General features: G+C 45.6%; 2 protein-coding genes across 6 annotated transcripts in view; both read right to left on the bottom strand.

The window, feature by feature from the left end:
- The window catches only part of DZIP1L (DAZ interacting zinc finger protein 1 like), a 32420-nt gene extending 27799 nt beyond the window's left edge, over positions 1–4621 (bottom strand). For 3 of the 5 annotated variants that reach the window (XM_078607192.1, XM_078607194.1, XM_078607195.1), the window contains exon 1: positions 4433–4558. The gene's annotated coding sequence lies outside the window, so the exon portion shown is untranslated. Of the gene's footprint in view, positions 1–1581; positions 1710–4432 lie in introns of those variants that run through there. The other 2 variants (XM_078607193.1, XM_078607191.1) reach the window with 2 other exon arrangements.
- Positions 4622–7373: 2752 nt separating this feature from the next.
- On the bottom strand, positions 7374–21934 carry MCM7 (minichromosome maintenance complex component 7). Its single transcript, XM_078607190.1, has 16 exons — positions 21742–21934; positions 19915–19994; positions 19113–19277; positions 18645–18766; positions 17947–18127; positions 16886–17023; positions 16069–16218; positions 15496–15610; positions 14831–14962; positions 14022–14105; positions 13081–13292; positions 12183–12364; positions 11337–11420; positions 10703–10871; positions 10015–10124; positions 7374–9380 (listed from the first exon to the last, which is right to left on the bottom strand). The coding sequence occupies exons 1-16, from the start codon at positions 21770–21772 to the stop codon at positions 9170–9172; spliced, it is 2166 nt and encodes a 721-aa protein (XP_078463316.1). The 5' UTR covers positions 21773–21934; the 3' UTR covers positions 7374–9169.
- Positions 21935–26350: the final 4416 nt, after the last annotated feature.

The following is a 26350-nucleotide window of genomic DNA, read 5'->3' as shown; positions in this document are numbered from 1 at the left end:
GTTCGATTCAAGCCTCCAGCACGCACACACAAATTAACCCTAGCATTCAAACAACAGCAACAATAAGAAATTGGAATAGGGCCCTTGCCGTCTTCACAGAACCCACCCCGTAACGCTGCTGTGTAAGGAGTCCGTGAGCTGCATCGCGGTTACTAATGCAGCCCCCCCTGTTGCCTCGGTAACGAAACACCCCCCACCACCCGTAGCTTGACTCCGTTGTGAGGCAACTGCATTTTTATAACCGAGTCACCCACGCTCCTGCACACGTCCAACCATTCACTGTACACGCCCAGGACGCTCTGCTCTGGGTGGGTAAGGGTGGCTAGGAGGCTGGGTGACCACTTGTTCTGGTTGATGGGTGGCCAGGACAGGGGTGGAAGGGTGGGGGAGGCTGGATGTGGCTACATTGCCAGGTGAATGGGTAGCAACGTTGCCAACAGCTGTTCGGCCAGTTGAGTGACAGGCTGGATGTCTATCTGGGTATCTGCATAGCAGCAGCTATATGATCAATAGCAGCCGTAACAGCAGGATTAACAGCAGCAGCAATCACTTCATTTTGCCAGATCACTGGTGCATGGTTGGCATGTGACATTAAAGGTATGCCCCCCTTTGTATGAACCGACCATCTGGCATTGAATGACCGACCACAAGATGGGCAAGAGGCTGCATGGCCAAGCGGCCAAGACGAGGTTGATGGGGTGGCTTTCCCCTTGTGGCTGAGAAAGATGGGTCAGCTTTTATGGGGGTTTGTAGATGAGCTGACCAGTGGGATGCTGCAATGTAATTGGGAAATATATATATAAAACATGTATTTGACATTGTTTAGAACCAGATGATAGCACCGAAACATTGAAGCTCATTTGCGTGGGAGACTTGGCATAAAACCTGATGACGGACGCTTGTATTGCGCCCGAAACGTCGTCATTTATTTAATTTTATACCTACGTGACTTTACCAAAAGAACCAAAGAGTATGGATTCCTGCAGTCACGAAAGCTTCAAATTAAGATGAATTTAATATTTCGAATTTATAGCATGAAAAAGTTACAGAGGGTAAAAGTGTGAGTAAAAATGTATCAATAATAAGACAAATTATCTGTTAGCAATACATATTGCAGTGTTCAGGACTCGCGGTACAAAAGTTATAAGTTCAAATCCCAGTCAGGCCTGACTCAGCCCACGTCCCCCCAATCGTGCATACAAGTGTTGCTTTGCACAAAGTCAACTGCACAGACTTGGCACCCGCCATGCATACGTGGAATTTCCAACCACAGGCTCAGGGCTGATAATGGACATTTGTGCTAAGAATGTCCACTGTGACTTTGTCATTTACACACCCCCTCCCCATGTATAAACATTAACTTTTATCTTCCACATGCTTTTAACTAAAGGGAGGCATTCCCAGCTGCCTGAATGCTAAACTGAAACGTCCAGCTTTTGCATTTTTGTTACAATGTAGACTGTACTGAAGCTTTTTTTTTCATCTCTCAAAACATTCTTTTATCAAACTCTGCATCTCGTACAACACATCCCAACTTTTAGTAGCCACTACAAACATGCATGAACATGCGATCTCACTCACCTATCGCGTTATTCTTCTTCTTGGTAATCCACTTTTAGATTATATAAAAGGAATAAGTTGCTAACTCTGGTCATTACAAGACGATACAACCGTTAACTCTAACCGTAAACTTAGAAAATCGATGGTAGACCACGACTGAAAATACTCATGACTAATAATTTATCATAACTTTGTTGACAATTAATACAACTCAAGAATTGGGCGATGAGCAAAACTTTATGGAGTCTGATCCATAGCCTGTGGTCCAGAACACTGTACCCCTGGCCATGATTGGGAACCCGTTACGCGCCTCCCGGTGGTTTTAACATTCCACGCAACAAGCCAAACGAAACAGGAATTTAAAACAAAACGCTGAGAGGACCCAGCGTGGCTGTCTCCCAGCGGCTTTGTTGGCGTCTGCAGCCAGAGTTTTTAAACCACACAGAGCGACTGCTTACTTAGGTAGCTGAGTGGGATGGTTTTTGCTCATGAACGCAGACAAGTTTCTGTATGCTGATTAATAAACAACAGTCAATTCCTAGATGGGTCAACTTTCTAGCCTGGTCAACTCATATAATTGGTCAAGTCTGCGTTGGTCAACTCCGCTTGACCAGTTCGCTAGGTTGATTAATTACCCAAGTCCACTCATCACTTGGTCAACGCATTTTACATTGGTCAACGCCCAATAATCAACGTCGTCAACTCGCTACCTTGGGTCAACCCTGACTGAGTTGAGTCCGTTATGTGTTGGCTAACAAGGCTGCTATTGGCTTGGTGAGCTTGCTGGCTTCATCAACTGCGGGCAACCAGACGACTCGACGAAACTCGTGATATCGGTTTAACAATTGCCTGGTCAACACGCTGGACTGTTTAACATTGGCTCGGTCAGTGTTAACATCGCATCTCCCGGCTTTGACATTCCTCGAAGACATCAACCGCAGCAGCACATCAACACGCCGATGCGGCACATCTTCGTGGATGTAAAACGAAGGACAAGCCACGGTCACACAATTGTGGCCGTACAACCAAAACTGCAACGGAGGACGAACAGCAAAACCCTCTCGTCGTGGCTCACGGCAGACATCGGCATTTATCTCAAGAATATTTAGCCACACGCACGAATAGAACCCCTCGCTTGTGGGTATCATGCCGTGGTCACGAAGCACGGTCACTCTACAGGAATTAGGGGCACCAGAGTGAATGAATAATAAAGTACTGTACTGTAAGCCAGTGGGGTCTGTCTGGAATTCCGTCCGCGAATTCAGACGCCGCACCAAATGTGGCCAAAGCTGGCCCGTGTTTGCCAATGGAATTAAGGACGCCATGTGGCGGCGTGTTTGGATTATTTATTGTAATAACAACAAGCGCATGTTAACTCCTTAAACTGCATTCAGTTTCCGACACCACACAACAACGGAGATTGCAGGACCAAGCGTTGTTGTGTTTTTGGGTTAATTGTTCATTCTATATTTGAAGTTTTCGTGGCTGCAGGAATCCATAGTTTTTGGTTATTTCGGTAAAGTCACGTAGGTAGAAAAGGGATATTTGTTGTCGTTTGTAGAACCGTTCTAAGTCTTCATTGACTCGCAACAATTAAACGGCTAAACTGCGTGTGAAAACAAGACAAACTTAAATTTCGATTTAAAGCTTTCGTGACTGCAGGGATTCATCTTCTTGGTTCTTTCGGTAAAGTCACGTAGAAGGGAAGTAATAAAATAATAAAAATAAAACAATAAAATAATTATTATAAAAATTAATAAAAATAAAACATAATAAAATAATTATGTTTTATTTTTATTATTTTATTACTTCCCTTCTACGTGACTTTACCGAAAGAACCAAGAAGACAAGACAAACTTCTTACACTGAAACATAAATCGTGTAAACTTTTAAAAGTACGGTATCAAAGCTTGTTTATAATTATGAATTGTTTCACATTGTAAAGTTAACGTTTGAATGCGGTTACTATCAACCGCTGTGTATCCACTGCTGGGTGAATGCCATATCACTACCTATGTCTGTATACACAATATAATCTCGCATCGTACGTCATTATTTTAAACAAACATTAAAACATAATCCACGTAGAAAAATAGTAACTTGAAGAAAATAAAAAAAACTCGTTCTAACGCATCATTAATTACACGTGGGCACAAACTTGCTTAAAGTTATACATTTTAAACATCTACTCTAGATTTGCATCTTTCGTGACTGCAAGGATTCATACTCTTAGGTTTTTTCGGTAAAGTCACGTAGGTAAAGAAATAAAAGTAAAACATTTAATAATATTCGATTTATTTTCATTTTTTATTTTTACCTACGTGACTTTACCGAAAAAACCTAAGAGTATTTTAAACATCTCTCACCGCAGTACTTACGCTAACACACGGCTAATATGCTCTCGTCGTTCCTTATATACGTGAGTATTTAATTTTTGCAAAAAGATTAAATCGCTTAACTTTGGTTCACTCGCCATTGACAATTGCAGACTTAACGGGCGCAAACGCCTTCAATGAAACCCACACCGCGACTTTTAGCGTCATTATTGTTACACGAGGTAACACGATGTTTGTTCCTGGGTAGTAAGTATTATTTTCTAATTCCTTATGCCTCAAAAGTACATAAAATTGCTCTTATTCCCCACAAACTTTGCTTTTGTGACCACGACTTTACGTGAAGGAATGACACAAACGCACACCACGTTTTCGCTCACTGTCCTGGTCACAAAAGCAAAGTTTGTTGGGTGATAATAACCATTTTCAATACTTTTGAGGCATAAGCAATTAGAAAATAACACTTACTACCCAGGAACAAAAAAAAATATTTTTAGATATTTGTAAAAAATATATTTTTTGTTAGTGTTATCATTCACCTCTGCTCGTGATCCACAGCCGGCAAACGACGCTTGCGTCGAAAGCCCACGAGGTTTCTCCTCTCAACCAGCTGTTTTAAACTTGCACATTTGTTGTAAACTCGTTGAACAACGACGACAACGACGACAACGACGCCGATGGAAGTTTTCCTTTTTAACCGGCGGCCTCACAACGCGCGCGAAGGCCCCCGCCGCTTGGGCCCCTGGCAACGGTTGCCAGGGAGGGGGGGCGGCAGGGGGGGGGTAACCGGAACCCAACGGATAAGGAATCGATTCCGGTCGCTGGGTTGTCGTGCGTCAATTCGTCCGCGCAGCGATTCGATTAGGCACGGTTCAATCAGAGCCGTCAAACCCTTAGTGATTTTTTATATTCTTGGTTCTTTCGGTAAAGTCACGTAGAAGGGAAAAAAATAAAAGAATAAAAACTGAATTTATTATTCTTGGTTCTTTCGGTAAAGTCACGTAGAAGGGAAATAATAAAATAATAAATATATAAAACAAAAAAATGTCTCACTACGTTTCGTCTGCAACACAAGCAATCATCATCAGGTGTGAAAAATGATTATTGCTTGTGTTGCAGTCGAAACATCGTGAGAATTGTTATTGTTTAATATTTTCATTATTTTATTATTTCCCTTCTACGTCTCTTTACCGCCATAACCAAGAATATGAATCCCTGCGGTCACGAAAGCTTTAAACCTTAGTGGTCCATGCGGCGTACATACGTTTCAATACGGACACAAAAAATTCACAATGTTTGTTTATTTGTTTGTGTTTCTCCCTTGTAGGATGAACGTTGAGAATTTATAAGGGCACGTGGTGACAAATAAGGTCTGAATTGATTTGTAATAAGTTAGGGCACTGATAAGGCGTTGACAGGTATGAATATTTATTTCTAAAAGGTTGGCAGCTTAACAACGTCTTTCTCAAAATCAACATTGCTTTAATTGGTATGCCCAAATTAAAGAGTACCGGTAACCATTTGCGCTCGACAACGTATATTTCACTCGGCGACCACAACGCTATGTCATACTAATACTGTTCTGTGCGTGGTTACAACCGTGAGCCATACCTCAACGACAGTCGGGATTTCGTATACAAATCGCGCACGGTATCGATTGAAAACCCTTTCTTTAAAACTGTATAGAGGAAGCGACAAACCCAAGAGTTTCGGCCGCTTCCCTCCAAAAATAACAATTCGGTATAACCCGAAAACACATCAAAGGCTTACAGGTCTTCTCGGCTTTACTTATACTCAGCCTCAATACAATGTACACTATGGGTCCCTTACGTGGACACCCAATGCAATTGTATTAGCAACAGAAAATGCTTCTCAAAGTTTATTTTCAATTAAAATAGTCATACATCTACTCCCTTCGCTCCTTTATTTAACTTCACTAAAGTGAGTGCGTATCTGGCGTTTCGCGCTGAGAAGCCGCTATGAATCGTGGGTATTAAGACCTGTGCACTCCCCCTGTTGGCGGGCACGTGCATTTAAACCCCAATCCGTGGCATTGAGGTGAGACAAAGATGACGACAGAACGAGACGAAACTGTTAAGTTTCGTATACCTCCATTGGAACCTCCTTTGCCAGTAGAAAAATATGATAATTATTTTTTTACCCTTTTATCTGGAAACAAAACTGACACCTTTTTTTTACAAGGAGTCATGTTTGCATTGACCACAATACCTGCGGTCGGAATGCAAACAAAAAACACAACTCTGATCATGTATGCAGTCCTTGAAATTGATTGGTCCACACCCGAGACAGCTTTTCTTAGAGCCTAGTCTCACATGGTGTTGGACCAGATGACGCCTTTTGGCGTGTGGACCAATCAATTTCAAGGACATTATCAGAGTTGTTTTTTGTTTGCATTCCGACCGCAGGTATTGTGGCCAATGCAAACATGACTCCTTGTAAAAAAAGGTGTCAGTTTTGTTGCCAGATAAAACACAATTATCATATTTCGTATACCTTCTAATCTTCTTTGTGGTACGGCCTTCGAGCGCTCACGGGTATGCACGTAAAAACATCAGTTTGGAAGTTCTGTAGCTGCTTAGATTTGTTTTAAGGAGTCAAGATTCAAAAGCCATAATCGCAAGGATCCCAGGTGACGTAACACGCCTGGCCACGTTTTAACGAATACGTGCCTATCTTTCATTTCCTGGTATTTAAACCTACATTCCTCTCCATGTTATCTTCCCTTCACTTTCGGCGAGTATTAACATTAACTCAGATCAGTTACAAGCCACGAGATAATCATGCATAGACCCAACCTGAATTGTGGGAGACACGACGAAAAATTTCTGCCTACTGGCTTGGATAAATATCGTCCAAATTTGATTTTACTTGAATGTATAAATTGCAGCAGCTATGTATACCCATCTCGTGCAACCTTAAACTACCGGGGCGCGAACAGGATTGTTGTTGATTTCAGAATGGTATTGCATTCGTTTCAAGCTCCTTAAATAGTATAGAAAACAAATTTGAACCTTTGATCCTCCTGCAGCGAGGGATAATCTAGGAACGAAATTAACTCAATGGCAAGTTCTGCGCATCAGGGACCGTAATGATAGCGCATGTTCCCCTTGTTGCAGGTTGGATCAATACTACGGGCATATAACCATAAAAAAACCCACGCGTTGTCACAGCGCTCGTGAAAGATCCCGTGACATAATTTGCAAAGTAGGGCAATGCGTGTTATGGTCCGAATGTCAAATTTGAAACAAAAAAACTACCAGCGAATTACTCAGCGGTACTTGTACATAGCAATCATGATCCCCTGGTGCAAAAACTTGGAAGGACCCTCCTGAAAAGGAGTCACAAGACCGACGCTTCCCTAGATAAGCAAACATAAGAGATGCAGTCGCAGTTTGACACGCCAAATTCAAATAGTTTTTTAAATAGTTGCATTTGGTAACAAAACAATTACATGACAAGTAACAATTGAAAGAGCACTTTATTCAAACAGGAAACGTAACATCCAGAGGATTACATCTGCCGCAATACTAAACTGGACCACGTAACTGCATTAGGGGCCATCCATTTATTATGTACGCAAAAATCTGTCAAAACTTGACCCCCCACCTCCCTGTACGCACGCGTACTCATTACACACACTCCCCTCCACCTGCGTACGTAAGCTTGACGCGCCCCCCCCCCCCCCCTGAATCCTATACAGACCGATATTTAATCCACGCAGAAACGATCAAGGCTTAATGTGTTTAAGCAAACAGGTAGTCCGGCGGTGGACTAACTAATTTGATCGAGACTTTACCCCCGCCCCCCGTTTCCTATGCGTACATTGTCAGTAGACTCCCGTACGCAAGCGTAGGAATTTTGGTTAAACCCCCCTCACCCTCCATGCGTACGTACTAAATGGATGGCCCCTTACAAGCCATGCATCACAAACTATCACAAGTGAACCTTGTAACACATTTATACCAGACTGAATAAACCACACCAGTCATCAACATAGCTTTCTAGCAAAAAAAACACAGCCAAACATAGAGGGCACATAGCCTATCTTGAGAGCAGTGAAATATGGTAACCAGAATGGTGCGCGTTCAAAGTTGTATTAATTGTGGTACATGAAAAAGCACATTCATGAATACAATATGAAAAATGAAAACGATACAAAGCAGCGTGGAGAAATTTACGCTGTGAATTAAAGAGAGAGAGCGTGGATGTTCACTTTAACTTAAGAAAAGCAAGGGGGCTTGGGCAGGGGACACAGCTGTAAGGGACGATGGCCAGTGGCGAAGACTAATCAGGGAGCCAGAGGAGGGAATGCACCGGAAAAGGACGTCCAACGCAGAGATGGTGGAGCGATGAAATTGGCTCGTATACAAGGTGCCAGATGGACCGTTTCATCACAGGAACCCGAGAGAGAGCGATGGCTTGGGGTGGCCGACATTGAGTAGTGGATTGATCGTGGCTGATGATGATCACAATGATTTACAACATGTAGATGCGAATCAAACCATTTTTATTCACACGTACTGGGGTAGAAAAACTAACCTATAGTGAAAAGTCAGTACTTGTATGTATGTTGAACTGTTCGCATCGTACGTAGCCAACTGATATTAGGAAGTCACTGGAGCTATGCACATTAGAATCTAGGTTTAAAACCCATTTCTTTTGAAGTGATTGTTGTGTTTAGTTTGTTGTTCCCCCCCCCCACACCTCTGATTAGCATGGTTGGCTACATACGGTGCGAAAGAAGTTCAACCTACGTACAACCGTGATAATCGTTCTTTTTGCTCGGAAGATTGCATCAGATTGATTACCAGTTCCTTAAGCATAATCAATTTGAAAACTATCATGAATAAAGTTGGGGATCTGGAATCAAACTTTTGTTTACATAATTGTTAAGAGAGTGTTTGGGATTGGTGTTGCAGTGGTTTAAGCACTGCACTATGATCTTGAAAACCTGGGTGCGATTCCTGAACGTGGATATAAAATGGCAAGTGGTATTCAATAGGGGCTTTAACGATTTACCTCCTCCATAATTTATAGTTGACAAATTACCTTTTTTTCCATTTGTTTAGGTAGACTATATCGTGGCAACAAGGTTTTAATGTTTTTTGTAAATACGCTAAAACAGACATTGTGCGATTGCCAATACGAACACACAATTTTTTGTCACGGGCAACTACACGCATATTTATATGCGATCATAAGAGTGCATGTTTGTGTGTGTGTACGTGTGTCAACGTTGAAGCGGACGGGCGGGTTCACATGAAGGTGATGGCGGTGCGCGCTTGGTTCACGTGCCACACGTTCAGCTCCTCGTACTCGTCGAGCGCAGTGTGAACTTGCGCCGGCGTGAACCCCCGCGACACGCACCGCGACAGAGCCTCGGCGTAGCGCACGCGACGGTTCGTGCCGTCGGCCGGCGCCAGTTCCCGGATGAGGCTGAAGATGACGTCCGACGGGCGCTGGGTCCTGCGCGAGTATCATCACGACAGTCACATTCGTTGCAACGATGACGGCAAAAGCAACGTCGATGAAACTTCAGAATTAACTGCCCAGGTGACAGTGAGGGGCGACAATAATTGAGAGAATTCAACGTGAAGTCACTTGCTCTCACTGGCATTCAATCACCTCCTTATCACCCGTCTGTCGATACTCACATAGTTACCGTTCCCAATGAACCTCAGTTATCGATTCTCCCACCCATGTTGAAGAGTCTACCCGAACCATACCATGTTCAACCATCATACTGCATATCACAACACATTCTCTGTTTAACATGTAGGCTTTCGCAAACAATATCATCCATAATACAGGTTTTTTTGGGTTATTAATGTGGTGTTATACCCGATTGTAAGTGTTGTGGATTTACTCTCCAACACATCGGTGTGCTGTACGAGTAACGAATTGGCATGTTCTGTTTACGTGACAAATCTTACCAATTGGCTGTGTTGATTGGTGGCGGGTTTAAGAACACATTTATATTTACGCGATCTAACCCAAAAAACCCTCTATTATGGCATTCTCTTTCGGCTTCTCTCCTCGCACTTCTCGCCTTTCAACTTCCCTCACATCGGGGTGGGGGATAGAGAACTGGGTTGGGTACCTGGTCGGCTGCCCGCGGTCGGTGATGAGCGAGTCCTTGCTCATCTCCATGAGTCGCATGGCTTCGTTCACATCCTCCTTCTCCACCACGTCCACCAGACGCAGCCGAGCCTGCAGCACACGCAGACAGCGTACACACAGGCTGTTGGGACAAGCGCCGCGAGCCAGCGCCTACAGCACCGCATGAGGAGGCTGGGGGCGGTCGGCACAATGCCCCTTGCGTCCACTTTGTGTTTCCATCGCTGATGTTTTTACGCACTGAACCAAGGTAACTCAATTAATGCCATCGAGCTAAGGGAGGGCCCAGGAAGGGTTTAGATATCACCTGCTGCCGATGTTAGCCGTAACAGGGAATCGAACTCGGTTTACTAGTGACGAATTGGCAAGTTCTGTTTACGTGACAACCCTTACTAGTTGGCTGTGTCGGGTGGTGGCGGGTTTTAACGACACATTTATATATTTATGCGATCTAACCCAAAAAGCTCAATTATTAATCAAACTCGGGTTAACTCGTTCGTAGTGCAGCGCACTAACCAGTGCTCACTGCTCTACCCAACTGCCTATATACACACACAAACACACACCTCAAGAATACACAGAACACACATTTGTTAGTGCGTGTTTTTACGCAAACCTGCACATGCAGGATTTAAAATGGTCACGCGCCGGTGTACACAACACGCATATACCAGTGCGGTGGACAGCCGCAGGATGGCGAGCAGCGTGCGCGCGGACGTGAACGTCGTGTCCTTGCTCACGCGCGCCTCTTTGCGCATCTCCACGTAGGCCGCCGTGATGTAGTCCGCCAGCGTGTCGGGCACGGCCGGCTGCCGCCGCTGGCACAAGGCGATGTAGCGCCTGCCGAGAAACCACACGAGACAAAATAAATCCTCGCCGTCGTAAAACCCACCCACCCAAATGATTGGGCGAGTAGGTGGGTCAGTGTGCGAGTGTCTCCGTTATTGGGCGAGTTTTGTCAGTGGGTGCACACAGGTAGGTCATTGGGTGCGTGGGTCATTGGGTGAGTGGATGAATCAATGGTCGAGAGGATGGGTTGGTCATCGGGTAGATGGGTGGGGTAAGCGAGTGGGGCGATATATGGGTGGATAAGCACTTGTGATGCAGTGGTTGAGTAAGCGAGCAAGTGAATATGCGAGTGAGCCAATGAATGGCTAGATGAGTTATTGTTTCGGGGAGTGGGTGAGTCAGCGTATGGGTGGATAAGTACATGTGCTACTAAGTAAGTGAGTGGATGAGCAAGTGAACGAATGCACAGGTGATTGAACAAGCGAGCAAATAGAAGAGGAGAAAGCAGATTTTTACCGCATGAGCTTCATGTCGAGTGGCGTGTGCTGGGAGGGCGGCTGGTGGCAGTGCTGGTGCACGTAGGTGATGTGCTGTGCCAGCCTGTATAACATACATCCACATACACGGTTAAACGCTCATGCACACAACAGCCGCCATTCGCTACGAAGTGAATAAAATCACTAAAATGCTCGTGCCAAGCTAGGTGCGAAGTGTGAGTATATACACTCACACACTCTCATTCACATGCAATACATCAACTAGTAATCAAGGTGGTGGCTGGGTGGCTCAGAGTTCCAAGGGCTGAGCTGGCAATGCTAAGATACTGAATTTATTTCAGGGAATGTGATGCAATAAGAAATAAAAAAAAACATAAATATTATCTTTTATCCCAATTTTTACCAAATTGTGTTAACAAAGCCAAGTTTTAGAGAAAGAATCAATTTAGAACTCTCACAAAGCAGTGCAACTCTGTGTTAAACAAAAAGATCCCGGGGAAGAAAATACCACAGAGCTACTTCGACAAATCCTTCAAGTGACCTCTGGACCACACATTAGAGGCCACCTTCTCTGTCACTGTCGATAACGATTGTGATGACCGTCACTGATATTCTTAACTCTCACATCTGGAATTGAGCCAAATTAAATGCGGAACCAAAGTTAATTTGAAGATTTTTTTTGCAGTCATTGGTGACGGGGCTAAGACCATCACTTCACTATGCTTGACGACCCGCTTTAACCGATGAGCTGCCTGGATTCGTACCTAGGATACCAGCGGTGTCAGCTTAGCGCTCTCACCTCTGAGCCACCTCGTCAATTCTTAACCAAACTGCTCACTCGCCTAAACTGAAACCCACAACTCACCGGATGTCGTTGTCGCGGTCGGGCTTGTCCTGGATGAGCCACAGTAGGTCGAAGCGAGAGAGCAGCGCAGCGGGCAGCTGCACGTTCTGCTCCACCGACTTCTTGGGGTTGTAGCGGCCGTACGCGGGGTTAGCGGCCGCCAGAATAGAGCAGCGCGCGTTAAGGCTCGTCATGATGCCAGCCTGGGTGACGGACCCGCGGTGGAGAGAAAAGAGGGAAATAATAATTAAGAGGGCGGGAGGAAGCGATGAGCAGATATTTCCAAAACGAGTCGGGAAAAATCGTGCACACGCGTGGATTGTTACGCTCTCCAACGTGTTTGTCTTCCATGTCTGTAAATACTGTTTAGTACCTTTATCCCCAGCCAGCGACTGCAACAGAATACCCCCCCCCCTGCCATATCCTACCAGTTGAAGAACCCTGGTCTAAGCTGAATATCGAGAAAGACATTTGATTGACACTAATGCTAGCCAAACGTAATCGTCGATTCGACTCGCGCGCCCCGCTGCTCCCGTTCAGCCTCCACCACCGGCGCAGAGCACCATGCGTAACTAAACTAATTTTATTTTACCAGGTAAGGCCCACTGAGCTATATCGCTCATTTTCATCGCAACCTGGCCAGAAATAATAGCTCACGAAGTTCCTATCACGTGTTCAATTGTATAGCAGCCATATACTCTAAACGCACATCGATTCTAAATGTGGAGGGAAAAAACGGAGGACCCAGAGAAAAATCCACGCGACCATGGGGAAAGAGACACGTAAACTTCAAATGTACAGCAGCCGGCATCAGGGTCAGGATCGAACCCACGATCTCCTGCATACCAAGCGAGGTAATTAACACTTCGCCACCGCGGTGCCGGGTCGAAGCCCCCACCCCCCCCCCCCCCCAAGTCACCTTGGCGATGGAGATAGTCTGCTGCTCCATGACCTCGTGGATGGAGGTGCGGTCGCTGTCGGCCATCTTGTCGAACTCGTCGATGCAGCAGACCCCGTGGTCGGCGAGGACCAGAGCGCCGCCCTCCAGCGTCATCTCCCCCGTGAGTGGGTCCTGCAGCACGGCCGCCGTCAGCCCCACGCCCGACGAGCCACGCCCCGTCGTGTACTGGCCTGCAAGGGTTGCACACGCGCGCACAAGAGGCAGGCACGCACGCACAAACACGCACTTTACCGGGTGCACGCAAGTGTTCGTGGCGGTTGCTCGTCATTTTGTAGTTGTGTACATTTTGTCATTGCGCCATTCATTCATAAGCACAAAGGATATTGTTAAGGCGCTATGTTTTTCAGGCGAGTGTCGTCTGCGGTAGTATTGCCGTAGGGGGCAACGTTGCTATGTTGCTACGTTACATGAGGTAAGTTGCAAGTATATTTCCAATTTTTCCTTTAAATTGTTGCAGTGGTATAGAAGTTTTGCGTACAAATACCAAGATCCCACCACCCCCCCCCCCCCATATGTATGATGAACTTCTTTCGCACCATTAGTAGCCAACCATGCTAACCGGTGGTGCAGACTGTTGAGGCAAGTGCTGTTATCGAGCACCTCTTAAGCCCGGGATGGCACACGTAGGGATGTGTGGTTTGCATCACGCTCGGCTGCATATGTATCCCCAGCGGTGATATTTACACTCGACAATAGGTACTCATTTAAGGCTGCGTCGACCTAAGAAAAGCCTCGGACCAGTTCAAATATTCACCACTATTATTGGTCGTGAGCGGGAATCGAAAATTGCAATGCACTAACTTACACTACATACAAACACAACTACACACGTACATACAAACATACACAATTATCCATGCATGCCAGAGGAAGGTGTTTCTGCGACTGTGTGCACGTACTTCTGGGGGCGAGCCGATCGATGTAACAGAGCAGCTGCGACTTGGCAACACCGGGATCTCCCATCAGGCAGATGTTGATATTCCCTTTAGGAAATACGGCGAGACACAGACTCCTGTTAACCACAATGCACCGCAGCGGCACGGGCCATCGGCGAGCACCAATTGAAAGCTGGCAAGTGATGTTCACGCACGGACACTCTTACATATCAGCAATATCACCCAGGGCTTTCAAACGAAGAGGTAAAGTCGGGTTTCCGCGATGAAATTTTTTTCACAATACGACGATTGTGAGTTTTCAGTTTCCCATAAATTTGTAATTGCTGTTTAGCATTTTTATTGTATTTTTGTGTGCTTTGTTGTGGTTACAGCACAAATAACGAGATCTTGAAAGTTATTCCACTGAAATTCACGCAACATAAGCCCTGCTGCAAGACTTCTAGTTATGGCAACTTTGCAATCTGTATCCCTAACAAAGAAAATGTTGTCCGTCACATAGGAATAAATTAAATGAACCATAACAGCGATAAATTTGTATAAACCCCATGTCACCTATTAATATTCTCCCATGTTTTGCACGGCATTCATTTCATGTGTAATAACTTTCTTATTCTATTTCAACTATTGTTTATTTCAGAAATATTGCTTTGGCAGGAGACCGGGGAGGCACCACCGGGAGAGAGGTATGCAAGTTGAACCGTGTGTAGGTTGAACTTATTTAGCACCGTAGGTAGTCAACCGTGCTAATCAGAGGTGGGAAGAGGTGAGCAGAGAAGGGAGGAGATGGCTGGAGGGGGGGGGGGGGGTCACACCTCGGATTTTCATGCCGCGTGGGGAGCGGTCGACGCCACCCACGAGGAGCAGCAGCAGCGCTTTCTTCACGTCCTCGTGCCCGTAGATCTCGGGCGCGATAGATGCCGCCAACTTCTCGTAGAAATCTTCCTCTGTGGCATCGCGAACGCTATAGGTTAGTGCCGGAGAGCGCTCACCACACGTACACAAGACAAAGATCCCGTTTTGTAAGCAGTGACAACATTTTTTGGGCGAGTGCTGTTAAGCGAGCAGCACCTATGAAGACCGGCATGGCACACAAGGGGATGGTGGCCAGTGCCACGCCCAACTTCCTTTGCTTACACTGCACCAGGTACTCATTTGAGGCCGAGTCGACCCAGGGAAGGACCATGACCGGTTCAGATAATCGTCACTGGCGTTGGCCATGAGCAGGAATCGAACTTGGGTGCTTGTGTTCGTAGCGCATCGCGCTAAACCGTTACGCTGCCGTTCCCACAAAGACAAACCCACTCCGGAGTCAACGCAGGTGAGCGCGTGCATAACATGTCGTCTTTCACTTTTCCCCTCTCGGCTTGCTCTACTTCCGCTTCCGCACGTCTTCGTCACAACTTGACACCGAAGGCGCGATCGGGGAAGACGGTGGTGAAAACGACTAAAAAACGAAAGGAGAGAATCCCTGGCTTACCCGTGATCTGCCTCAGCTCGCTCTCCGACAGCTCCTCCACGTCGAGCTCGTTGTCCTCGGTTTTGTTCATCTTGACAACGCGGTGCGCCTCCAGGAACGTCTCAGACAGCAGCCCCTGGAGGAGAGCGCGGGAGACGGCCAGGGGTCACTAGGGTCAGGATGAGTCCCTAGGTCAGGCCGAACGGCTTCGCGCGATTTTGTGAAATATAATCGGGCAGCCACCGTAATTGAGGGTGACGATGACTGGGCGACACACGGATGAAACTTGTCAAAAGCAAGCGAGGAATAATCACGCGTGATTACGTAACACTTTGAACACGTGTTTGTCTTGGAAAGTATTAACTTGGCCGCACAATGAAATGATGTCACACAGAGCATAACATGCAACATTGCGAGATATTATCGCACATAACGACGTAAATCTCAGGAGTGCCAGCTCATTGTCTCCGATATGGACATTACGAACCACGTGAGCCATTCAGCCTCTGACCAAATAGCCCGCAATGCGACGACCTCCGATCAAATTTTCTGCCGTACGACTTGACGGGACCTTTAAATCAGAAATGCTGTCACCTGCTGCACGGCACGGAAGCCCTGCTTGAGTACGGGGAGGAAGATGCCGGTAATGGAGATGTGGTCACCGGGCTGAGCAAGACGCGTGTTCTCTCCGCGCACGCACACCGTCATGGCACGCGGGATGGAGCCCACGGGAACCTGGTCGCTCTGCACGGTGGGGTGCGTGGGGGGAGACGTGAAGACACGGTTGGGGGAATGTGAAGACACGAGGGGAGAGCAGAATAGGGGAGGGAGTGTAGCGTAGTTATGTAGTGATTGAACAACTTGCATCAAAACAAGTACCACCCCAAGAGATGTCAACAAGCTGCTGCGCTGTGTGAGTGGTCCTCGCCAAAACAATTACCATCACTGGCCAAACGAAATGAGAGGTGATACTTTGATACTTGCGTCCAAACAGACTCAACATGATCTCAGTGTCTTAACTGGCGCAGGGGGTGGGTGCTAATGCAGGGGTATAAATTTAATTGCCATCTACCAAGGAAGCAATCTATCCATACAAACAATGGTGTGAACTGGAAATACTGGGCCAACTCAACATGGGTACACATGTCCAAATTATTGCGAGAACACTCTGTACATCCTAACATAACCAGAACTGCATGTACTGTCAAAGCACACAGCTTGTATGCTAGATTGTTACAGGATCGTGCGACAGTGACCGCCTACGGTGCCACTTCTTCCAGGACGAATTTACCGTGGCTGACGATGATATGCGGGGAGCACTGTATATATCCGCCCGCGGTAAATTCGCGAAAAACACTTCCTGCCTAACGTAAACCCAAACTGCAGATGCTGTCGTGTGGCGGTCACGTACGTGCTCCTGTATCTTGAGCTCCTGGAACTTGACGAACTTGGAGCCGCGGCTCTGCAGGTAGAGTCGTCCGCCGGACTTGTTGGTCTGGCAGTCGCGGCTTGGGCACAGCGCCAGCGGCATGAAGGAGGTGGACGCGATCTGCCCGCGTGGTAGAAAGGGACGGTAGGCCATGCGGGTGACGTTTGCGCAACGCTCAAAACGTGCACGCAGTGCAACGTCGTATATCCGCTAGTTTGCTTCATTTTAAGTCTATTTCACGAGTTATTTACTGTATGTACTGCGTGTGTATGTGTAGATGAGCCTACTCCACCTTTGTCTGTGTGTGTATGTTTGAAAGTCTAGGGCTAGCCTAATGAATGCACGGTAAACAAACATTCATAAGTGACCGCTTTCTGTTAACAATTAATATTACATTTTTGTGATATTCATAAACAATTGAATACAGTATATGTTCCATTAGTTTAATAATGGTTAGTGTTAGGGTATATATTTGATGAAATGAAATAATTATAGGAAGTGCAGCGATACAATGGAGGTAGCGATAGAAAACTGATGACAGCGCAATACAGTACTGAGAGAAAACAGTAGGGGAAGCACAACTATTTTCAGCTATGGGATTTTATCTTGATTTTTGAGGAAAATTGTTCAGTTTCCGACATACGGAAAATTCGGGTTACGGATCGTTTCTCGGGAACCTAACCCTTCTGTCACCCAGGGATTGCCTGTACTTTTATTGTGGCATATTATTCGGATCCCTTTAAAAATGGGGGCCATCCCCATATTCTGCTTCCCGAAGGTGGGAAACTCCCTACAAGCAATGCCCTGCGTGATACGGCTGACAATGCCAAATGACGTCACGTCAAAAAGCCCCGTCAAACACCTGAAGCCCAGCGGCACAAATGGGAATAGAGGTGAGGTCTTTTTTTCAAAATGTTTATATTTTTCCGATTTAAGGTCGAGGAATTAATTGCTTGAAGCGCCCCCTGCTCTATTTCTAATGCTGCTCAAATCGACAAAAAATTACAACGGACAAAGGTGTGAGCACAGAGTCGGGATGTTACCGGTTGGTAGGTCTCGGCGCCACACTGGTCGCAGGTGTAGGTGGCCACCACCATCATGGGCTTGACCTCGGTGGCGCGTGTCACCACGCCGCGCACCGTCACGAGCTCCCCGATGCGGTTGGCCTTCACATCACGCACGCTCAGCGGCTTCAACGTGCCGGGTGCCTTGAAGTACAGCTCACTGCCGGAGCGCACGGACACACGATTCACACACACACACAAGGCACGTTGACACGCACAGCACGATTTACACATGCAGGGCACAGTCACACGTGTGGCACGTTTATGCGCACATACAGCATGTTCACAGGGCATGGTTCACACACAAAGTAAGTTCACGCACACGGCACATTCACAACCACACAGCATGATCACGCAGGCACGGCATGTTCACACGTACATACGCAACGTTCAGACACACACACAGTTTACACACAAACAGCATATTAATGGACAGTACAGTGGTTGGTACCTAATATCTACTTTTGAAATGTATTTTATTCTATCAAAACAATGATAATGATATTGCATGTATCCTCAAAATAGTGTGGGTAGAGACACTGAATTTAGTCCAGTATTTCAAGGACATTGCAATTCCTCCAAAAAATAAAGAAAACGATGGTGATAGTAATCACAATGACAAGACATGTTTGCCTTTGAGCAAGCACGAAAACAAATGTGTATGTGTGTGTGCGTACAAGCGCCGCATCAGCTCCGGTGGGTACTGGTTCTTGGGGTCGTGTGCATCCGCGTCTCCATGCCGGTTCTGCAGCATGAGCCGGTGCTCGATGTAAACGTCCAGCGCGTCCTTCTGCACTGGCTGCAGGGATAATAGCAAGCCAGAGCGATGCACAGACTCGGTGAGGGCTCCCACTGGCGAAAGTGTAGTTGGCAAACACCTATTAAATAACAAATGGCGGGTAGCCCATTGAGATTCTTCACTTGTCAATCACTCTGGAGGATGAAGACCTCCCAAAAAATGCGGGGGTTGTTTCACTCAACTTCAACGGAGGTTGGTAAAGGGACCGGTTAAGATATATCTCGCCGCTGATGTGAGCTAGCCGTAACCAAGAATAAAAACTAAGGTCGCCGGGCTCATAGCACAATGTACTCACCACTGCATCACAGCTGTTCACAACTGGTGGGAAAAGCCCCCCTGCACTCACCTCTCCCTGACGGTACTCGGGCAGCAGCTCGCTCACAGCGTCCGCGAAGAGCGCGGCGTAGCGGCGCGCGTTTTCCACAACGTGCTCAGCCAGCTCTGGCTCCAACTCCGCAAGGTCATCCAGGTCGATGCAGAGAGATACCTGCTCGCGCTGAGCCAGATGCACCTGCGAGCAAGGATAAAAGTTTATCCATTGGCGGTATGTCGGGGCAGGTGCGGCACAAGATGTGGTGGTGTGAGCGACACCACACATGGCCCAGCTGCCTTTACGATCTTTGTCACAACACTGCAAGAGGCACCCTTTTAAAAAGGTTGAGTCGAGCTCGGGAAGGTCTGAGAAAAGATTCCGATACGACTCTCGACTGACGTTAGCGGCGGGCAGGAATTTAATTTGGTTCGCCAGTACTGTAGCGCAGTGCACTAACCACCACGCAACCACTCTACTCTACCCCGAAATAAAAATTTGCAAAACAAAAAGTGATGCCCGGTAAGTTTGCCAAACAGGTTCAAAAACCCAATTTCATTTCTTGGCCATGAAAAAACATGCACACACACACCATGTGACAATTAGATCGGTAAGCTCCCCTCAGTTAAGTCTGGCACCACGAGTGAGACAAAAAGACAAAGATGCCCCGTGTAGCCTAAACAGACTGCTGGAGCAAGTGCTGTTAGCGAGCACCTATGAAGGCCGACATGGTAGATGAGATGGTTGGCCAGTACCACGCCAGCGGCGATGTTGACACATCGCACACACTTCTCTTCCAAGGACATGTGACGAAACGTTCTGAAGATGCCTCTCTTACCAGCTGCTCACCATACTTGAACTGCTTCTTGCCCAGACCATCATCCTTGTAAAACTCTTGCAGGAATTTTTTGCAGGTGTCTGTGTCCACACAAACACAACACACACACAGGGGTAATGACTATCAGTCTCAATGCCACTGAACCCGGCACAACATATAGCCCAAGGTAGAACCTCCTACACAAGTGGGAAGATTAGTTCATTAACCAGCTAAATATTGTCATTATTTATTTTAATAATGGGGTGTGGTTGAAAATATCGACTTCGCGGAGACAGCCGAAGATGAACTTTCAACAGTAAAAACGCCACCCGTGGAAAAACTACATCTTTTACTTTGCATTTAACAACGGAAGTTGCCTGGAGAGAAAGCTCAACATTTTAATTTGTTTGTTTCTTTAAACACAAAATTGACGTTATTAGGAAACGTAGTTTATGAGCCGAGAACCAAATTTCCCCGAAACTCCAACAACACAATGGTGTCAAAGCGCACGCACCAGGATATGAAGAGGCCGATACGCCGCATCTCTTCGTAAAAGGAAACTTAAACACAAGTATCAGTAGTGTGCGATTGTGGCCATGCACCTAAAACTATGGACCGACCATACACAATAATACCAAACTTGATTTGAAGCTTTCGTGACTGCAGGAATCCATACTCTTTGGTTCTTTCGGTAAAGTCACGTAGGTATAAACTGTTTAATGTATTTTACACCTACGTGACTTTACCTAAAGAACCAAAGAGTACAATAATATCACTTTAGTGTGCGCTCCTTCGACGAAGGGTGGAGGGGAACGGCAAATACTACACGAACTCTTCCACCCTGAAGGCCTCTCGTGATCAGCAGCCCTCGAAGTTGACATTTAGCTCCCGAACAAGTCACCATACGCAAGAATGGACCCGAAACAGAATAAAAAATATATATACACACTGGAGGAATCCGATGAGCTATGAAGCTCTTTGTTCACAGACGTCCAGTATGGACGGGTAAACTCAGAAGCTTCATCGTGGACAGAGCGCCTCCAAAGAGACTCGAATGAGTGACCACCATGCATGGAACAGGTTGTTGTTGTTACAGGCTGCGGAGGCCAGGACAGCAAAAGTCCGTTGTTGTACACTACTGCTATGCTCCCATGTACTCTGCCTGGCTTCACCAATCAAATAATGTACGATAATATATTAATGCCCCATCACAAATAACTCCCAATACAGTTATTTTGCTGTGCCTTTTTTTCTACACCTGATGAAGGAAGCTTGTGTTGCCTCCGAAACGTCGTGATTTATTATTTTATTTCTACTATTATTTATAATATTTTATTATTTACTTATATTTTTTACCGATGTGACTTTACCGAAAAAAACCCCTAAGAGTGTGTACGATAATGGCTGAAGTACGGACAAATAACCTCTGCGATCGTCACAGAGTGGAGAATGCCCTCATCCAGCAGTCGATTGACAAAGGACACGTACACGCAACACGCTAGATTGTCCTGTGGATAGACTCGTCCATTGTGACAACGCTGCATTTGCATCTTTAGGGGTGGCTATGAAAGCGATGAGGTGAGCGCGAGAGAGACAAATCGACTTGAATAGTTCATTAAGGAACCGTTTAGGAGGGTGTTCATCGGGGAGACGCAGCGAGTACATCGTCACCTGGCGTGCCGGGGGGGGACTATTGTACTGTATCGATGGAGATGTACTTCAAATCTAGATTGAATGCTGGAGATGGTGGCAGATTTGGGGAGGCCTTCATCCAGCAGTGGATCGATGACGGATCATGACGATTAAAGTAAGACTCGAGACACACAGCGCAAAAAGCAAGCAGTTTACCTTTCTCAGCAGCGTAGTCTTTAGGCGCCATCTCTTTGCAATGAACAGCGCTTGGCTTGTTTAGTTTAGCGAGCGAATTGATGTCCCGCGCCGCCACGAAAAGGAAACCGATCTCTGGACTCGCCGACCAGGCCGCAGCTTTCCCGCGCTTTTTTTGGCGGGAAAATGTCGTCACGTGACGTTGGCGGCGATACCAAGTGTCAGGTTGGAGTGGGGGGGGGTTTGAAGTCAGTGGGAATTAAGATTTGTCTGTCAGACGCTGTCTTTCTGACAGAGCTGTTCTTCACCTGAGGACGGCTGCTTGCGTTGTGGCCGAAACGTCGTGAGAATTATTTTATAATGTTTTATTTTTATTATTTTATTATTTCCATTCTACGTGACTTTACCGAAAGAACCAAGAAGATGTTTAAGTTACTGTGCGCTTGACATCCGGGAAGTGATGTCACAAGTGCCAGGCCGAGTGGGGCTGCACAAACCAGCAACAATGCAACGTTCGATTTTTGGCGGGAATCCACATCAATGATGTTTGCTACATCATAATTAGTAAGAACAATAACAATTTACAGCGCTTTCTCAATCCACTGCTGGATGAAGCCCCCCCCCCCCCCCACGGCATATCTGTCAACCCCTTAGGGGCCGTCCATAAATGACGTCACGCGATCTTGGACTATTTTTGACCCCCCCCCCTCGTCACACGGCGTCACAAAAAGTCAGATCCCCCCCGAAATATGACGTCACAAAGCTCTGCCCCCCCCCCCCAAAAAAAACATGCTTCAAATCGCTTTAAACTATTGTCATTGTAGTGCGTATTTAATGTGCCACTGCACTCTGATGTTGTAGGAGAAAACATTTATTAAAAAGTCTATTTAATTAAGTAGAACGTGTTGTCTATATTTATTTAAAGTTGCGCATTTTGATGTGACGTCACATTTCTCAACCCCCCCCTCGTCACACATCGTCACAAATGGCTGCCCCCCCCCCCTAGTGCGTGACGTCATTTATGGACGGCCCCTTATCAGTGCCTACTTATAACAGACCAATTTAGACATTATTGGTCACCCCGTGCCTTTATCAATCTCGTCGTTCATCCCAAAAAGTCCCATCACAAGCGAGAAGCACAAACAAATAACCATGTGAAGTGAGCATGGAGTGTTTGGTGGGAGCCGGGATTTGTTCAGCTGATTGCCGGGCAGAACTGGGAGAGACATGGGACGTCAGATGGGACGGACTGAGCTGACAGACCGGGGGAGCACGTCCTGAATGTCGGGGTAGTGGATGTGCTTGAAGGAAGCCGCAATGCAATGGCCCCTGGATTGCCGAGAACCAACAGCATTAAAGTATCGATTTAAAGCTTTCGTGACTGCAGGGATTCATCTTCTTGGTTCTTTCGGTAAAGTCACGTAGAATTGAAATAATAAAATAATAAAAATAAAACATAATAAAATAATTCTCACGACGTTTCGGCCACAACGCAAGTAGCCGTCCTCAGGTGGAGAACAGGTCTGTCTCCTCGACAGACCTGTTCTCCACCTGCGTTGTGGCCGAAACGTCGTGATAATTATTTTATTGTTTTATTTTTATTATTTTATTATTTCAATTCTACGTGACTTTATCGAAAGAACCAAGAAGAAGGAGCATTAAAGTCGCCATAGTTTGGTTGCTTAAGGCGTAAAAAAAGTTAGCTTGAATAAAAATACTGTTTCGGGGATAGTCAAATATTGAAAGGGTTGTGGGCTAATGACCTTTAATAAGTATAACCCGTAAAAACAAAGTTTTTCACTATAAATCCTTTATATGCGTGGCAGCGAACTTAATATAAAGCATTTAAAATATATATTCGCCTGTGGAGGACGCGGGGATCGATCCCGCGACCTTTGGCATGGGAAGCGAGGGCGCTACCAACTGCGCTACTCCACCACGGCCTGTGGAGGGGTCACGCTCTGGGCTCTTACACTGACGTTCAGCCAAAGCCATGAATGAGTTCTATTTGAATATATGTAAAATACATTTTTTTTGCCTAAAAAGTGTAAAATTTTGGGAATTTTTTTTCACGAACATGAATTGTCTCGCACAACGAGTCTGTGTGGAAAATGTCAGCTCGATTGGATCACGGGAAGTGGGTTAAAAAACGACCGAAAGATTTGCACGGTCGTAAGCAAGCAAGCACGCAAGCAAGCAAGCGAACTTAATATAAAGGATTGAAAAAATACATACTTTCGATATATGTAGCGAGACGAACACAATCGCAATTATTACGAAATGGAATTGATTGTATGCAGTGGATGACAGGATTGAGACGATAACACATCACTTAGCTTGGGTACAGATTCGAAAAAACATTACGACACGTTGATTTCTGAAATGTGTGTGTATATAATGTTGTATATAATCCCGCTAAAAGTAAGGAGAGAGCCGATATACTGTAGTTCGAAATTGAAACTACTGTAGTGCAACGAATTATTAAGCCACGTCACACATTTTCTCGATATCAGCGTCAAATCTTTAGATAAGTTTAACGACCACGAAGTGTTCAACAAGAATAGAAAATCATCGCCAGCCACTATTCTTTCTTAAATTTTAACCCCAAACTTAAAGCTTCTCGCTTCAGCTCAGGGCCTCCAAAAAATAAGCCAAATGAAGGCTCTGGATACAGTGCTTAGACATTGAAACCGATATGTATTGAGCAATAGACATTTAACGCTATGGGAACCACATATTACGGGGTACTTTATTTTACCTAAAAGACAAAACACATTTTAGAGATACACGTATAAAGGTACATTTCTTTCCTATTAAACACCTTCGCTGTTTTTAATCCAATTTAATGTGAACAAAAAATGTTTAAGTTACTGTGCGCTTGACATCCGGGAAGTGATGTCACAAGTGCCAGGCCGAGTGGGGCTGCACAAACCAGCAACAATGCAACGTTTTATTTTTGGCGGGAATCCACCTCAATGATGTTTGCTACATCATGATTCGTAAGAACAATAACAATTTACAGCGTTTTCTCAATCCACTGCTGGATGAAGCCCCCCCCCCACGGCATATCTGTCAACCCCTTAGGGGCGTTACAAAAAGTCAGACCCCCCCCCCCTCAAATATGACGTCACAAAGCTCTGCCCCCCCCCCCCCAAAATAAAAACATGCTTCAAATCGCTTTAAACTATTGCCATTGTAGTGCGTATTTAATGTGCCGCTGCACTCTGATGTTGTAGGAGTGTTTGGTGGGAGCCGGGATTTATTCAGCTGATTGCCGGGCAGAATTGGGAGAGACATGGGACGTCAGATTCGACGAGTGATAGAGATTCGAGTCTGCAGTTTTAGCATATAAAGTTGCTTCAGTCGGAATCGTTAAATATTTGAACTTTGGTTGGAATCGTATGGTGGCCACGGTGGCGAGATGTTAACTGCCATGCCTGGTATAAGGATCCTCCGGTTTCTTCCCTTTACATTAAGAAACAATCGTTTAGCGTATTTGGCTGCTATGAATTTCTACTTAATAAGCCACTTCGTTGAGCTATCATATGTAGTTAAGTCACTTCTGATAAAGAGCTATGTAGCTCAGTTGGCCTTACCTAGTAAAATTAAATAAAAATTAGTTTAGATTACTGTATTGTGTTTCTTGAGTTGTTTTGTTTTATATATCGTAGCAATCATAATGCGGTATTATTTAGTGCTGTGTAAGTACACGTTTAAGCTGCTAGTTCTAGTTAGATTCGTGCTGTACACATAAGCTGAGGTCATATTGATATTGATTCCTCATACAGCCCTTTCTGCTTATTCAATCACTCGTCTTGGCCCGTTATTACCGTCATTTATTTTCTTCTATATTTTTTTGATGGGCATTACATGTAACCGAGGAGAAATGATATTCTAGCATACGGCGGCAAGGAAAATGTTCAGGATCTAAATGCCACGACGAGAGGGCTTTAGCACAGAGAGACACAGAGCCCGTGTCGTCTTGCTGGTTCCTCCTCCGTTGGTGTCAGGGGTCTTCTGGGCAATTGAGAGGATCAAGAGGGTCAAGCGAGTTACTCTATTATTTTAGTTATGCGCATTATGGGTACATTTTTACTCGATACAAATGATGCCTCTGTTGTCTTTCTATTTATTTTTAAACGTGTACACGCTTGTGTGTGCCAATTAAAACTGCTCGATTTTTTTTAAAGAAAAAAACAAAAGCTATTTCTAGTCTGCCGACACTTTTAAAGGCACAGTCTCTCACAAGATTGCTCGCCTCTCTTCGCTGCTGTCTCATCAATCGGGTTTTTTTTTACTCTTGCAGTACTATAATTAAATTAATGAAGTAACGTGTTTAGAGCTTAAACGAACCAAAATACGTTTAAGTGGTGGTCTTACTTGATTTTACGCTTGGAGATTCAAATGAACGCCTCGTCTCGTTTGGGCTTCGCTCGTGAAGTTAGAAAAAAATAAATTGGCATAAAGAGCTCTCGGCTTGGTGCAAGTAAAATGAACAACAATTGGAGTTGCTGTTCAAATAAAGATTTGTGTTTGTGCAAGACGTGAGCAAACTAAAGCAACTGCCGCCTTTTCGCAAGACTGCCTCGCGAGTGACATGATGTGAAATAAAAGTTCATGTCAAGGGTAG

Source organism: Lampetra planeri, chromosome 27, assembly GCF_965212315.1.
Source record: "Lampetra planeri chromosome 27, kcLamPlan1.2.h2, whole genome shotgun sequence".
In the NCBI taxonomy this organism is placed as follows: domain Eukaryota; kingdom Metazoa; phylum Chordata; class Hyperoartia; order Petromyzontiformes; family Petromyzontidae; genus Lampetra; species Lampetra planeri.
Note: the sequence above shows the minus strand (reverse complement) of the source record. Positions and strands in the feature narration are given on the sequence as shown.

Excerpts from the sequence above, each read along its gene's own strand:
- MCM7 (XM_078607190.1), bottom strand. The coding sequence starts at position 21,772 with ATGGCGCCTAAAGACTACGCTGCTGAGAAAG. Across the intron at positions 15,611-16,068 it reads GCTTCCGTGCCGTGCAGCAG|GGGCTGCTGTCTGAGACGTT; the intron begins GTGACAGCATTT and ends GCTCTCCTCCAG. Across the intron at positions 9,381-10,014 it reads GACCGCGGGCAGCCGACCAG|GACCCAGCGCCCGTCGGACG; the intron begins GTACCCAACCCA and ends ATACTCGCGCAG.